The 15,601-nt window shown below is 46.7% G+C and overlaps 8 protein-coding genes across 8 annotated transcripts; 6 read left to right on the top strand and 2 right to left on the bottom strand.

Annotated features, from left to right (window-relative positions):
* Positions 1 to 274: 274 nt before the first annotated feature.
* Positions 275 to 1,626, top strand: N7478_005081 (uncharacterized protein; the record flags this gene model as incomplete). Its single annotated transcript, XM_056921295.1, has 3 exons — positions 275 to 493; positions 587 to 1,095; positions 1,152 to 1,626. 3 exons carry the CDS (start codon positions 275 to 277, stop codon positions 1,624 to 1,626), a joined length of 1,203 nt encoding a protein of 400 aa, XP_056779332.1.
* Positions 1,627 to 2,497: 871 nt separating this feature from the next.
* Positions 2,498 to 2,879, bottom strand: N7478_005080 (uncharacterized protein; the record flags this gene model as incomplete). Its single annotated transcript, XM_056921294.1, has 2 exons — positions 2,498 to 2,615; positions 2,785 to 2,879. The coding sequence occupies 2 exons, from the start codon at positions 2,877 to 2,879 to the stop codon at positions 2,498 to 2,500; spliced, it is 213 nt and encodes a 70-aa protein (XP_056779331.1).
* A 725-nt stretch (positions 2,880 to 3,604) lies between these two features.
* On the top strand, positions 3,605 to 4,641 carry N7478_005079 (SDR family oxidoreductase; the record flags this gene model as incomplete). Its single annotated transcript, XM_056921293.1, has 3 exons — positions 3,605 to 3,913; positions 3,966 to 4,057; positions 4,119 to 4,641. The coding sequence occupies 3 exons, from the start codon at positions 3,605 to 3,607 to the stop codon at positions 4,639 to 4,641; spliced, it is 924 nt and encodes a 307-aa protein (XP_056779330.1).
* Positions 4,642 to 5,283: 642 nt separating this feature from the next.
* sdh2 (succinate dehydrogenase iron-sulfur protein subunit SDH2) lies at positions 5,284 to 6,298 on the top strand (the record flags this gene model as incomplete). Its single annotated transcript, XM_056921292.1, has 3 exons — positions 5,284 to 5,647; positions 5,756 to 5,907; positions 5,978 to 6,298. 3 exons carry the CDS (start codon positions 5,284 to 5,286, stop codon positions 6,296 to 6,298), a joined length of 837 nt encoding a protein of 278 aa, XP_056779329.1.
* Positions 6,299 to 7,646: 1,348 nt separating this feature from the next.
* On the top strand, positions 7,647 to 9,528 carry N7478_005077 (cytochrome P450; the record flags this gene model as incomplete). The annotated part of the gene is made up of 5 exons (XM_056921291.1): positions 7,647 to 7,857; positions 7,958 to 8,862; positions 8,944 to 9,054; positions 9,125 to 9,291; positions 9,354 to 9,528. The coding sequence occupies 5 exons, from the start codon at positions 7,647 to 7,649 to the stop codon at positions 9,526 to 9,528; spliced, it is 1,569 nt and encodes a 522-aa protein (XP_056779328.1).
* A 778-nt stretch (positions 9,529 to 10,306) lies between these two features.
* On the top strand, positions 10,307 to 10,904 carry N7478_005076 (NAD(P)-binding protein; the record flags this gene model as incomplete). The annotated part of the gene is made up of 2 exons (XM_056921290.1): positions 10,307 to 10,438; positions 10,506 to 10,904. The coding sequence occupies 2 exons, from the start codon at positions 10,307 to 10,309 to the stop codon at positions 10,902 to 10,904; spliced, it is 531 nt and encodes a 176-aa protein (XP_056779327.1).
* Positions 10,905 to 13,153: 2,249 nt separating this feature from the next.
* N7478_005075 (uncharacterized protein) lies at positions 13,154 to 14,359 on the top strand (the record flags this gene model as incomplete). The annotated part of the gene is made up of 1 exon (XM_056921289.1): positions 13,154 to 14,359. The coding sequence occupies one exon, from the start codon at positions 13,154 to 13,156 to the stop codon at positions 14,357 to 14,359; it is 1,206 nt and encodes a 401-aa protein (XP_056779326.1).
* A 235-nt stretch (positions 14,360 to 14,594) lies between these two features.
* Positions 14,595 to 15,455, bottom strand: N7478_005074 (class II fructose-bisphosphate aldolase; the record flags this gene model as incomplete). Its single annotated transcript, XM_056921288.1, has 1 exon — positions 14,595 to 15,455. One exon carries the CDS (start codon positions 15,453 to 15,455, stop codon positions 14,595 to 14,597), a length of 861 nt encoding a protein of 286 aa, XP_056779325.1.
* Positions 15,456 to 15,601: the final 146 nt, after the last annotated feature.

Below are 15,601 nucleotides of genomic sequence, written 5' to 3'. Positions count from 1 at the left end.
AAAATTTTAATATATTTGTCTCCACTATACCCTATACTATGGCTGGAATCACATTTGCCTTGGTACAAGACCTTGATGGCCTCTGATCAATCGAGGTTGGGTCCATTGCACGAAAAAGACCCGCTGCGCTCTTTCCTTCCTTTACAGAATCCATGGTTCTTCCCTGGTTGCTCCAGTCATTCATTAATTATATCCAGAGCATCTCCCCGGTCTGTGAGGATACATATCTGGGGATATTAGGAAATGTCGTGAACATTTTCTCAAACAACCTGCTATGACAATCCCTGCCGATATTCGCGCAGCAAAGGCAGCGGGAAGGATTCCCAGCAATGTCTCTCTTTCATATCTTGCAGAGTCCCGAGATCACTCTGCTCTTGCGGGTATCCTGTTCATGATCTGTTTCACCGGAGTTCTCATGATCTTGCGTCTGTACGCTCGAGCATTTCTGGTCAAAAAGATCGGCTTCGACGACTGGCTCGCAATTCTGACTTTGGTATGTTCATCTGTTATTGTTGTCTTTTTGCACCTCTTCAAAGAGCCAAAAAAAAAACAACGATCACTCATACTAACTCACATCCCACTACAGATGATCTACATCACCTTTGTCGTTCTTTGCATCGTTCTCATTAACCTTGGGAGCGGCCGTCATATCGAATACATCGAATACGTCCTCTCGCTCTCAACAGTCCACAAGACCGAAGTGTTAGATTTCGTTGCACACATTCTCTATACCACCGCCCTGTTCCTTTGTCGACTTTCCGGTCTGGCGTTCTATTTTCGACTGACCGCGCGCACAAGCAAGCTGCACAAATCCATCCTCGTTGCTGGACCATTCCTTATCGCCGCATACCTTCCCCAAATTTTCCTCTTGATATTCCACTGCAAACCCGTCACCGGTTTATGGCCGTATGCTTGGCAACCCGGTGTGGATAATTACAAATGTCTTACATGGGGTCTGGTCTATTCCGTCAACTCAGGCCTCTCGTTAGCCTGTGATGTGATGATGTTTATCATTCCGGCCATTCTCATCAAACAACTTCATGTCTCTCTCAAGAACAAAATCAAGCTTTCCATGGTCATGTTCCCTGGTGTATTGTGAGTTTTATCCTCCTTTCTGTATCCATGGAACATCAGCTAACATCATTAAACAGCGTGATCATCATCTCATCCGTCCGTGTTTGGTTAGTCGTCAAAGGCCAATGGGCAGCTGACGGCAGCTGGGCTTATAACCCAATGTTATGCGTGGAAAATGCCGAAATCGCAGGCACACTCATTGCCCTCTCCGTTCCTGCGCTGAAGCCTGTTTTCGGCAATATCTTCTCCCATTTGACAGAGTACACTTCCAGCCACACTCGGTCGCGCTCAGCGGGTAGACTGCGAAGTCACTCAAAGCCCATGAGTGGACTGGGATCCCACGCTCGTGATGATAAACGATTGCTTAACTGGTCGAAGCTTGGTCATGATGATTATGAGATGATGCCTTCTGAGGTGTCTGTTACTCAGGATGCTTCAAGTCATAACTCCAAGATCCCTGGAATAAGAGTCACCAATGAAGTTAATATTACGCGTGGGGAGGACAGGTCTCCATCGCAACAGTCGTCGAGGTCTTCGTCTCATAGGACATAGGCCCTCTTATCTAAAAGTTATATACAAAATACGTACTCCCATAACATCAAATGTTATTCTTTTCTTTTATTGAATCATTCATCCATATAGGCGAAGGAAATGCACTTTTCTACTTTCATATACACAAGCTGAAGGTCAATCATTCATCATACAGCATCTTCGATCGCACAGTATCCCCCACAATACGGTATCTCCTTGATCAAGTTCACTTGGCCATCGATCACCTCTTTGGCCTCGTCCATATTTTCTAAAACGCCATAAAAGATCTATTTCGTCACATCATGTTTCACAGGCAAACATATAGCCTGACTCCCTCCAGTTGCTGCAATTTCCGATTAAATCACATATCTTCGTGGTCGTACATCCCCGAATCTGGGCGATGACTCGTTGTCCTTCCAAAGTTACTAGTATTTCCATAGGCTTGATACAAGGTCAGCAAACCAGCTCTTCATGTATCTTAACTACAACTCCTTCCTCCAGGACTGCTAGGCATTAACCTTGAAAACCTTCAGCCTATACTCACGGAATGCCGACCTCTTTCCTGGACCTGCCCGGTGAGATCCGAAATCAAATTTTTTCCTACCTGCTGTTGAGGAGTAAGCGTACTGTCCCAAAGTATGTTCCTTGGCGGCACGGGATGATTCAAGCAAACAATTTTCTTCTGAAGAAACAGATCTCCCAAGAGGCAAGATCTTGGCTCTACTATTATAATATTTTTGATCTTAGCTATGAATTACTTGCCTTTCTTGATCGTATCGGAAAATCCAACGCCTCCAAATATTCACGCGTCATCCTGCTACCAGCCTTCTAGATAGCACAAGCAGATAGAGCTTCGATCTAGCTTTTGATTCATGAATGCGCGACCTTGGCATTAGAAGCTCAATCCTGTCCTCTCGCTGCTTTTCTGATTCTCCGCCTCGACTTCGCTCTCCTCTTCATTCGCTGAGATCTCGTAGAGGGATTGCGGGGCTACAATCGTCGAAATTTTGCTACCCAATTCACAATTAACGTAGACTGCGCGCAGTGGTCCGTCAGCTTACGCTATTCAATATTGCGCTGTGCGATTGCGAATCCTGATCCCAATAATATCGTATTATCTCCGAAAGTCAGTATATAGTATCAAAGGAGCTGTTGTGTTAGACATAACTAGAAGATAACGTGTCGAAAGGGGGGATAGTGGCGCCGAGAAGTGGAGATGGGCTCGTGGGATCAGCGGCTGCCCGCTGGGCGCCGACGAGCGGGCTGAAGGACATGATGAAGTTCCTGTGCCTCATATAGACAAAATGGCAACATGCTTAGAAAGGCCGACGGTCATAGAAGCCCCCGAAAAGGATTTCTGTCGGCACATTCTCCTCTGAGCGCCGTTTTTTGCGCCATGGAATTTGTCAGGTTCGTATGACATGCTGTCGTCGATGTGGGGTCAAAACACAATCATAGGACTCAGGTGGAGGAGATTTGGAAAAAGAGGATTATCTGGATGTAGGCAAAGGAATGTGTTCAAGGAACACCTATTGTTTTGAAATACACCTCAGCAGGGTTCCTTCTCATTAATACTATGCACCCATCGTACAACATAGATCAATGAACATAAACGGAGAATACCCACTGAAGCCATGTGGCCCTATGAGAGGCGCCCGCTTCTTCGGTGCTAATAGGGGCCGAATAACAACAAGTAACGCCGAGCAACCAGGCACCGAATAACGCTTAGTGCAGTTAAAAATTAAGGTTGCTTAACAATAGTTAGGCTGACAAATTTTAAGTACAACTCCCGGCTAACTTGGCAGAGTGTCGGACGACGCCATGGGGCCCCAGGATCATTTGGTGCTACACCGCAGGATTTCTATGAATTTCTAATTGAATCTGGTTTTCGAGGATATAAAAGACGCTCCTCCATGAGCTGGAACAAGATAATTACTCTTAAGCAAGGATTCAATTGACTACGCATTGATATTCGACATCTTTATTACGACTTTCAATCATGTCACTCAAATATCTTATCACAGGCGCCACAGGAGGTCTTGGTTCACAGGTGCTTTCCTACCTCGTTGATAATGTCCCCGCATCTGAATACGCTGCCGCATCTTCAAACGAGTCCAATCGCAAGCGGTTCGAAGATCGAGGTATTGCCTTCCGTGTGGTCAATTATGATGATCCTGAATCCATGGAAATTGCGTTCAAAGATGTAGAGAATCTTTTGTTTGTTAGCACCAACACATTCGATGTTGCGAAGCGAGAGAAGCAACATCAAAACTTCATCAATGCTGCAAAGAAGATGAGTGTCAAACATGTATGTCCACAATATCTTCTTCCAGCCATGTCAACCATTTAACCATTAGCAGGTATGGTACACGTCTCTGGCCTTTGGTGGGTTCAAGGACTCCAGAGCCGATGTCCAACAGGCTCATTTGATCACCGAGGAGATGATGCGCAAGTAAGTCAAGCTACTTTAAGAAGTTTGCATGAAAAGATCATATGGCTAATCCTTTCTCCAGAGCCGACATCAATTTCACATCGATCCGCGAAGGACTGTACACCGATGCCTTCCCAGTCTTCATGGGTTGGTATCCCAGTACCTCCAAGATATATTTGTCCGGCGACGGTCCAATTGCCTTCACGTTACGAGCAGAGCTAGGCGAAGCCACTGCGCGGTTGATGGTCCAAGGTGGACATGACAGGGAAATCGTTCTTCTCACCGCACAGGAGACGGTTTCCTTTACCGACATCGTCGATGTGATCAATGAGACCACCGATCGGCAGGTTGAAACAGAGATCGTCTCTCCAGAGGAATTTGTGAAAATAAAGACAGCCACTGACGAGGGAGGAAAGCCAAAAGGCTTCTTTCGCGCTTTGGAGACATGGCATGCCGCGATAGCAGAAGGTGATGCTGGGTTCACTGATCCGCTCATGGCAACCCTGTTAGGAAGGAAACCGACGCCGGCCCGAGAGGCTGTTCGGGCATTATTGAAGGAGAATCGGGACTATGAGTGGCACCAGAACTATGCGAAACGCGGTTAATTGTAAAATCAGTTGATAGGAAAATGTAAATGTAAAGCTCGAATTAAAATGAGCGGATTGCTTGAGCGCATGTGCGTAGATGACTAGCTTCACTGTAGCTTCCGAGGCTGAGAAACCGAGGAACAGGGAAGCCGTCACTTTCGGCAACCGATCCGGGAGTGCGGGTGCCTTGATGCCTGAGGCAGGAATAACCGGACCGTTTCGCAGGGCAGAACATAAGGAGGATTAGAGGGAACGAAGTAAAATAATGCTAGAAGGGGAAAATTGAGAATACATTTATATTTTTATACATTCCAAATCTCAATATCTACATTTAGATCCACCATATCAGCAATTAACCGGCAGTAAACAATTCCCCCATGCTTCACACAGTCACATAGCAAAAGCCGTGTCCGCCCGATTGTTTGACAATTAGACCCGCTGTGATTGGTCCGCCTTAGCTGACTCAGCGCATTGCCGATGGTCAAACCCGAGGTTAGTGACGAGACTCCTTGACTTCATTTTGTTCGCCATCTTGGTTTTGTTGGTGATCCTCACGCTTGACGACTCCCTCGACTTGGACCCTCTCCCCTCTCCACGCTTCTCCCGCGTGTGTTGCTATCCCATTGACCTCTGTCCGGTATTCTGTCACCTTCTTCCGTCATGGCCTCCCTCCGCTCTACATCGCGACTTTTCGCTGCGTCGCGCCCGCTGTTCCGGCCCGCCGCTTTCGCTCGCTCCTATGCCACCGTTGAGGCTACTCAAAATGTCGAGCCCACCCCTTCCGAAAACCCCAACATGAAGACCTTCAAGGTCTACCGCTGGAATCCGGATACCCCAACCGAGAAGCCCACCATGCAGAGCTACAAGCTCGACCTGAATAAGACCGGCCCCATGATGCTTGACGCTCTCATTCGCATTAAGAACGAACTCGACCCTACCCTGACTTTCCGCCGATCCTGCCGTGAGGGTATCTGTGGTTCTTGCGCTATGAACATCGATGGTGTCAACACCCTGGCTTGCTTGTGTATGTGATAATCCACTCCTGCTCGGTCTTTTCAACATCCGTGCAATTGGACAAACCCAGTGGGAAGATTTGGTTGATTTAAAAACATTCACTAACATTCCTTATCAGGCCGTATTCCTACCGAGGCCAACTCAGAATCTCGCATCTACCCATTGCCACACACCTACGTCGTCAAGGATCTCGTTCCCGATTTGACTCTCTTCTACAAGCAATACAAGTCCATCAAGCCTTACCTCCAGCGTGATACCCCCACCGAAGATGTGAGTAACACAAACCATCCAATATTTCAGTCCACGATATCAATCCCGATCAATGCTAATGACAGTACAGGGTCTTGAGTACCGCCAAAGTCCCGAGGACCGCAAGAAGCTCGACGGTCTCTACGAATGTATTCTCTGCGCCTGCTGCTCTACCTCCTGCCCCTCATACTGGTGGAACAGCGAGGAGTATCTGGGTCCCGCTATCCTTCTCCAGTCCTACCGCTGGCTCGTCGATTCCCGTGACGAGCGCACCGCGGAGCGCAAGGCCGCTCTCGACAACAGCATGAGCGTCTACCGTTGCCATACTATTCTCAACTGCACACGAACCTGCCCCAAGGGTCTCAACCCTGGTCGCGCTATTGCCGAGACCAAGAAGATGCTGGCCGCTTAAGTTCTGGAAATAAAAACGGAGTTGGAATTTTCCCTTTCTGTGCTATCTCTTGCGAGCCGTTTTATATTTGTCTCTTCTATCTCCTTGTCTTTTTTCATATCTATTTTCTTACTATTTTTTCCAACCCTTTCACGGATGTTCTCATAGGTGTAAATTGTGGATATCTTTTTTTCAGGAATGCAGTGATCCTATTCTCTTGACTTTCTCTTCTCTTCTTTCAATTCTTGCTAAACTAGGGCGTTGAGTCGAATTCTGTGGGGGAAGGAGTTGATTCGGCTATATGATCCATGGCCCAGCCCGTGTCCATAGAAACGCGAACAACAGTAGAGAAGATTTGCCACAATTGAACTTGGTCGTCAACCTGCTTTTTAAAGCCTGTTTTTCTTTTTGAATCAATAATCTGGTTCTCCAGACAGTCATTATGCTGACTCGGTTCTTGAATAATTTCTTGGATGTGTCGATCCCCATATTTTTGTCGGGCATTTGTCTTACGCGGGTCCTGCCATGCGGCTATATGTTTTCCCCATGTTCCGACTCCACCACTAGCGTTCTTCAATGCATGAGCAGCACCGTACAATCTCACCTCTGAGGTTTCCATGCACATTCTAGCACGTATTACATCATCATTGGGCTGTTAGCACAGGGGTAGTGCGCCCGCTTCGCATGCGGGAGGTCCTGGGTTCAATTCCCAGATAGTCCAACTTTTTGCCTTTTTTTTTTTCTTTTTCCAGCCCCTTTCATATGCACTTGCCAATTTTAGACTTTTTTTCTCTCTAGGTCTAAGCCCCCGGCGTATCGCCGCTCACCTTGGTAAACAACCAGGGGGTGTAGAGTCATTTCACATAGATCACTGGATCGCCATGTGTAGGGGTTGGGGATCGGGCCGCGCCAAATGTATCATCTATCACACTCTTCACCCCTGTCATTCAACGCCGTCTCCTGTCATCGGTCCCCTTTGAGCGCTTAGGGGGCATTTCATCCAATAAGCGTTGATGGAGCTCGCGGTGAGCCCAAGCGGGGCCACGCTTAATGGGCATTGTATCATAGGCTTCCAGCGTCCCGGGCACCGTTCACATGGAATATCAGCTCCATAGCTAGCCAGTCATGATGATGCATTCCATGTGTCTTAGTGTTGGTGGTGGACTCCAGAGATCCTAGTTGACTTTTGACTATACCGGTTCTTGTTTTATGACATTGATGCGCTGTACATTTATTTTGGCTTCCCCCCGCTCCTTTCCCTCGGGGCCTTTTCATTTTTTGTTTCTGCGTGGTGGTTTTTGGGCAATTCGTCCCTCCTCCTCGCTATTTGGTGTTTACTTCTCGTAAATTCTATGCCCGACCATTTACAATGGAGCTTATATTTATCCTCCCTATTCTTGCGGCGGCGTTGCTGTTTCTTCATCGTGTACGCATAGTCATTAACCGGTTGTACTCCCATCCTTTATCAGGGTTCCCCGGCCCCCGGCTTGCAGCTGCAACCTTCCTCTACGAATTCTACTACGATGTCATCAAAAAGGGCATGTACATATGGGAAATAGAACGCATGCACGAAAAATATGGTACGTACTTATTTTTTGGTCTCCATAAAACCCAAGAACTTGAAGAGCTTTAGCGAAATCAGCACGTAATCCACTTGAATTTGTCACTAACACTGCCAAGGCCCTATCGTCCGCATAAACCCCCGAGAACTCCACATCAAAGACCCCTATTACTATGATGATATTCACGCCGGTAGCTCCCGGAAACGCAACAGAGATCCCAAATATGCTGTTGCATTCGGAGCCCCATATTCTCTGGTCGGCACAATCAATCATGACCACCACAAACTACGCCGGAGCTTCATCCAGAACTACTTTTCCAAGCGATCAGTCTCAAGTTTGACGCCTTATATTCATGAAAAAATCGACCAGCTCCTCCGACGCTTTGAATACGCCCATGAAAATTCAGCGGTCCTTCATCTGCAATTAGATTTTGCTTGTCTTACAGCCGATGTCATCACGCAGTATTGCTATGGATGGAGCTACGGCTACTTGGATGATCCTAAGAATTCCACTCGCAATGACCTCGTCGATGCTGTCAATGGACTCATGACTGGGTTTCACATTAACCGGTTCTTTCCATTCTTAATTACTATCTTCCGCACCGCACCTCCTGGAGTCGTGCGCTTCTTGCAGCCACATATGGGCGATCTGCTGGATATAATGGCAAGACTGCGCGAGCAAGCGAAGGAGACCCTCGCAAACATGAAGTCCGAGAAAAGCACCAAATCCAAGGAAAGCACCAAATCTGAGGAAAGAACCGAGAAGACTCAGGATACTATTTTTGATGCCCTTGTCGGACCAACTGTGCCTGCTGAAGAAAAGACGGTAGATCGCTTGGTTGATGAGTCTGCTCTACTCATTGGTGCCGGCACAGAAACCACAGCAAGGTCAATTGCTGTTTCGATGTTCCATGTTATGAATAACAAGGATATCGGACGTAAACTACTGGCTGAGTTGAAAACCGTTCTGGAGAAGCCCACTTCCAAAGCTAATTTGACAGAGCTGGAACAACTACCTTATCTTGTTAGTATTCTCGGATTGATTTAAATTGTGTGATCATGTTGATTGTGTGCACATGGATGAGATGCTGACATCAAGATATAGACTGGGGTTGTCAATGAAGGTTTGCGCTTGAGTTACGGCATGACAGCCCGACTGGCGCGCATCTCACCAATAGAACCAATGTTATACAAAGATTGGGTCATCCCTGCAGGTGTAAGCATCTTATTTCGAGCTCTGCATCTAGATGTACAACCCATTAATTAACCACTCCGCATCACTCTAGACTCCAATCAGTCAATCAGTTTACTTCGTCCATATGGATCCAACGCTCTTCCCTGATCCCAAGAAGTTTGACCCAGAGCGATGGATTCGCACAGAGGAAGAGGGCCAGCATTTGACTCGCTTCATCGTCTCTTTTACTAAGGGCAGCAAGCAATGTCTAGGCATGAAGTACGTTCTGTCTAATTAATCTTTCTCCTAATTTTTGGTTCTCAATGCTTATCCTCATATAGTCTTGCCTACGCCGAGATCTATATGACACTAGCGCACATTCTAAGGCGGTTCGATTTCGAGGCACACGAGACTACAGTCGAGAATATCAGTGTTCATCGAGAAATGGGCGTTGGGTACCCAATCGATATGAACTTTGATGTTAAGGCCAAAGTAGTGAGTGTTTTGGAGGAGTGATATACTTGCCTTAGGACTGTAAGTTTCCCTCGTTTGAACTTCCCCGGGTGTTTGCCGGAGGGTGTTTGGCTTGGTATCAATCTCGGTATATATTGTCACGACTGGCGAGCTTTTGTTGATTTAATGCTATATTGACACTTTACAACCTTTAAACTTAAGATTTCATAATTTCCATTCTGATGATGTCTGAATATTCTGTAAAGTAAATTTATACCCAAGTTCTCATTTAGGAAATAATTTGAGCGGCGAAAGACTACGAAAGTACTTGTGATTGCGGGGAAATTGCGGGGATCCGAAAAGGACTTATCCGACACCAGTCATTGACTTCGCATACCTGACGAGCTAAAAAGTAGACAATAAAGTTGTTGCAAACTTCGTAAGGCGGATATTATTTGACCGAATTCTATCCTTAGCAATGACTTGAATGGTAAGCACAAATACTCATATAAACCATCGGCATTTAAAGACGACGAACATTTGAAGGTTCAGTCACACTTCGAAATTGCATTTTGGAAATATCCCTTCATTTTTCAGTTCTTACAGATTAAACTATCGCAATTACAGAGCCAAGAATTATGTCAGCGGCAAACAAACGTTCATCATCCCCTTGACCTTTACGGATATAAACGATGCTAAGAGTATTATCACGAGAATTGGATATGGCGTAGACGTCTGGGAGTTTAGGATTGACCTTCTCAGCACGCCTGGCATAGAGATTGGGGACCTGAATTTGCCTTCCATAGCGTACGTGAAATAGCAAGTGAAGGCTCTGCAAGCAATGTCTTCCCTACCAATCCTCTTCACTATCCGCACCAAGTCTCAAGGTGGAAAGTTTCCAGACGATGCAAGCAAAGAGGCTTTAGATCTCATTTTGCTTGCTATTGAGTCCGGCATGGCCTATGATGATGTGGTAATTGAGTGGCCCACGGTTATGCTCAAAGAGATCACAGAGAAAAAAGGTTCTACAAAGGTTGTAGCTTCTTACCATACCTGGACTGGCAACGTGGCTTCGCGTTGTGGAAGTGGATGGGTGTGCAAAAGATATACCTGGTGAAAAGTTCGACAGTGATGTTAGAGCTATTATGGAATCTTTCAAAGGTACTGGTTTCAGTGGAGAGTTGACCTGGGTCTCGTCTGCTGAGCAGGCAAAGGCCTTGAAAACTCCTGTTCTGGTTGTCGGCACTGTACCAGACTTTCCACGAAAGGAAGAAGGAGAGATTCTAGCTAGGAAAATCATGCAGACTTTCTTGGATAAACAAAAGAAAGGTTACATTCTCGAAATGTGCTATCACTCCAAGCCACGTACAGCGTTCTTCGATCTCGGCGAACGCGCTGGATGGAAAGTCCTCCACGGCACAGAATCCATGATATGGTAAGGTCTTGCACAAGAAGTGCTCTGGACAGAGGTACCATTCTAGAAGTTTAATCTGGATGAGGCGTCGAGGCTTATTGCAGAATCATTAGAGAACATTAAAGGCTTCGTGTTGTAAATTGATTAAGTCCCTCACTATCAACTCTATTCTCTGTATTTTTATCGATGCAGCGAACAACTTTGAACATATCTTCAAACTAGTATCGCGCTTGTGAGCTACATGTGTGCGCTCCCCTCATTTGCATTCCTTAACAATTTGCCAAGAATCTTTTGGTATGGGATCTATTTTGGTATAGATCGGCTCGACTGGTGAACTTTTGTTGATTCAATACTATGATAATACAATATAGAATTTATAATCTCAAGTCATGATTACATCTCTTAATCTACAAAGAAAAGTTCTGTAGATATACAATGTTGTTCTGTTAAACGTGGAATAGTCGATTGCGACTCACCTCAGGAACTTGAACAGAAGAAGTACTAGTACATCATTGTACGCTTCTGTTTCTAAAGAAATAGAGATTTTTCCATGGGATTTATCATCTAGAGTTCAAGTTGTGAAATATTTAAATTTATCTCGGGGCCGGGGTCGAAGAAAAGACTTCTTCGTTTGAAGGTAGGTAATGGTTCCTTCTCGGATATATATTCTTATGCAAGATGTACTTTTGTGGTTACATTCGAACGTTAAATTTTTGGTGCTCTGGAAATCACCAAGTGCCAGGATTCAAATGCTTTTGTATCAATATTGATCTTAAGAAGGCTGTGAGGCTCTAGGATGTGTTCAAGACTTTGATTCTAAGCTCTTATGACCTAGCTACCCATTATGTTATCATCATATCTTACGTATTTCAAGTTCAAGTTCACGTGATATCGTTTTTTAGATCACAGTCACTTTAATATTATGAACTATGATTACCTATGAGAAAATTTAGCCATAATAAATAATGACTTGAACGAAAACTGTCTTCTATGTCCGAATACTAGACATGTCCTCGAATGTATACATGCCCGCTCGAACATCGCCTAGCGTATACTTCTAGTACAATGCATTTTACATTTCTAGTACATTAAATCCCCTCAATATTTAAGCCCAATAGTAGAAATCGGTTTCATTTGGACTAAACGAGGTTTTTCAGACTCAAGACTGTATGGTGTCGGCCAGAGAAGATGATGTGGAAATAACTTCGGCAACGTAGTGATAATACAACTTGAAGGGGTTTTTTAGATTATCCACGCCCCAAAAGTCTGCACGGAGTCGATTTTGCAGTGCTCTTTTTCTTTGATCCATGATCAATGATCATGAGGTAGGTGCGTTTAAGAAAATGGGAAGAGTAGGAATGTGACTTATTGTGGTTTCCTCCAATAGAAGAAAACACTCCGTCGTCTTTATTTTGAACGCGGACTATGGATCGACGGGATTTACAAAAAAGATCTTAAAATTGCCATTTTAATGGTTGATAGAAGCTTGTATTTCCAATGGCTGCTGCAAGGGATGGGTAAAGGTTGCTAGGGAAATATTTTACCGCGTGCCTGAACATCCCTACATAGCAATTCAAATTCGAAGTTCGCTTGGACTGTCTTATCGTGAGAAAAGGACTTTGAAAATTGCAAACACAGAAAGTGTTGGGTGTAACAAGACGAGAGCTTCCAATCGTTGGCGAGCAAGATGTAGAGTGAGATTCATCCACGAATGAGGTATGAAAAACTTGTGTTTTGTCTCAAACTTGTTCAATTCAAAATTGAGAGGAATTAAGGTGCATTGGAAGCTATTAAGCCCGTCTACTTGGACTTTATACAGAGTGAATGCCCCGATATTATTTGAAAGGGCATCACATTCATACAATGAGATGTGCTTATGATGGGAAAGCCTTTCTATTGACCACGCCCTTTCAAAACATTTGGGGGACCCAGATAGGCAGCTTGAACGATTATCATTCCTCAAAGGCCTAACGGGGTAAAGGTACTACAGGCATTTCCCCTAGTTTGCCATACCACCGGCGCACCACCCGCCCTTCAGACAATGCAACGCTCGTCATCATCCTCGAACGATAGGATGTCGATCCTTTCTGGCGCGTTTCCCGGCATGAGAGACGCGGCAATTAGAGATGACAGAAGAATGGATAACAACAATCCGAGCATTTCAGTATAAAGAAGCTTGATATCCCTTTTGCGTGAGGGCAAAACTCTTAATCCATCCGACCGATTACACTCATTTCGACATTTTACGAGGCCAGGTTCCTCCATTCCAACAAGATGCGCTACGCCTACGTTTCTCTGGCGCTTTTCGCCGCTTGTGCCACAGCCGCACCTTCTTATCCCCGTCCTGATGGGAGCAGCGACCCTTTTGGCATGTTTGGTATGAGCTCAGGTGGAGATTCCAGCGACAGTTTCGCCGATGATGATGGGATGGAAAACCCCGTTCCTGCCGCAATGAAAGCCATGGCAGCTGCTCAAGAAGTCCAGCAGGGCACTTTTGACGCTGCCCCACAGGCTCAAGCTCAAGCTCAGCCAGCGCAGCCCACCCACGCGGTTGTTCAGAACATGCCCAGCCCACAGCCAGCTCCAGTTGAGGCTCCTCAGGCTCCTCAGATGCCTCCCCATGTCCATGTTCCAGTTCACAAGCCCAAGCCTGCCAAGGAGCAAGCTCCTGTCATGAAGCCTAAGCCCGCTGTCAAGCCCCAGGCTGCACCCAGCCCTAAGCCGGTAGCCCAGCCAAAGCCGGCCGAGAGCTCCAAGCCTGCCATGCATGCTGAGAAAGTCAAGCCCTCTCAGAAGCCCAAGCCGACCGAGAAGCCCACGCCGACCGAGAAGCCCACGCCGACCGAGAAGCCCACGCCAGCGGAGGTCCCTGAGCCAGCTGAGAAGACTACCCACAGCAAGAAGCTTGCTCCCAAGCCGACTGCGCCAATCTTCGCTGACCCAGTCCCTAAGTTTGATGCTATGCCATCGAACATGTTCGTCGGTCAGTCTGAGGCCTCCACTCCTACACAGAACAGCGTCGCAACTCCAACCGACGAGTCTGATGAGGGTCAGTCGGGACCTGCTTTTGTCATGGAGAACGTTGTTCCTCCAATGCCCAAGCCAGTCGCACCTTCTCCTGCAGCCCAGGCTGTGGCCCATTCCACCCACAGCCACGCCATGAAGGCAACTCCCAAGCCCCAGCCACCAACTACCTTCAGCTCTAAGGTGCACTCGAGCCATCACGTTCTCCCAACCCACGCAGTCATGCACAAGCAAAGCGCACATGTCTCCCATGTTCGCCCCAGTGCTCACCATGTCCCTGCCTCTAGCTCTGCTACTCCCTCTAGCTCTGCTACTCCTTCCAGCTCTGCCACCCCTACTCCCAGCTCCAAGGCTGCGGCTGACGCCCTCGGCCCTCTGGGTAACATGCTCGGAAGTCTTCCCTTAATTGGTGGTTTGACCCAAGGTCTCACCAACGGTCTTCCTCTTCGTCGCTAGATTGTTCAATCGTCCATTCCTTCTTGATTCTATTTTGCGCTTCTTGTACTACACTATATCCAGCAAGAACACGGCGGCAACTTTTCTAACGCAAGGCGACGCTGGTATCCAAGAACACACTTTTAATTGTAACGCCATTGGATCAATATTTGTTCTATTTTCTTCTCTGTAAACCAGACTTCATAGTCTGAATACAAAGCCAATACAAACATAACTTCCTCGTCATCGACAAGTCTTAAGGGTATCTTCCTGTAGAACCAAGCATATCCATGCATCCCTCCACAGCCTTTTGCATAGCATTTGTAGTTTCCTCCAACAACGTAGTCAAGGGAACCTTTCCAGCCTTCTCCTGCTGCACCTTAATGTATGGATTGTTCAACACCTTGTTGATATTAATCTTTGTCACTCCAGCATCAATGCACTTTTGAAAAATCTCCTTCGTAAATGGATCAGCTCCGTGAAGCACAAGTCGAACCTTCTTCCCAACAGCCTCATTGATGGACTGCAACCGCTCATACTCGAGCTGGATTCCGCGAGGCCCATACTCCCCATGCACATTTCCAAAAGCCGGTGCAAGCCAATCAATCCCCGTATCAACAAACTCATGACTCTCCTCCGGGGTTGTCAACAGACCCTCCAAATCGACAGTATCAGCCACTCCATCCTCACCACCTTCGATACGGCCCGGTTCAGCCTCCGTAGCGATGCCCCGCGCATGGCAGTACTCCACCAGCTCACGGGTTAAGGCAAGGTTCTCCGCCTTCTCGTAATGCGACATATCAACCATGATACTGTCGAATCCACCAAGATCCGCGGCGTAACGAATAATTTCAGGTGTCTGTGCATGGTCCATGTGCACTGTTACTGGGACCGAGGCCTTCTTGGCTGCTTCGGCGACGGCGTGGACTAGAATTCCGTCGGCGTAGTGCACTGCCCATGGGAAAAGGAGAATCATAGCTGGAGAACGCTTGGCCTCTGCGGCGCGGACTGTAGCGAGAATGCCCTCGACGTTGTAGCAGCACATTGCGGGGACGCCATAGTGGTTTGTAGCGGCATGGTCGAGCATGCGCGTGGCGCGGCTTTCTTTGAGAGGCATTGTGGGCAAGAATAGATGTGGGGAGTGATTAATGAACGGAGCGTATGAGATGCGGGGGACTTTTGACTTTTAAACCCTGGGACGCTCGTTATCAGACCTCGCTGTGTTGTCCGGTCTCCGATAGTGATCGCGATTCGTCGCTTGTA

This window comes from Penicillium angulare (assembly GCF_028827245.1).
Source record: "Penicillium angulare strain IBT 27051 chromosome Unknown utg000004l_segment0_segment0, whole genome shotgun sequence".
NCBI lineage: Eukaryota > Fungi > Ascomycota > Eurotiomycetes > Eurotiales > Aspergillaceae > Penicillium > Penicillium angulare.
This window is presented reverse-complemented; position numbering and strand designations above follow the sequence as displayed.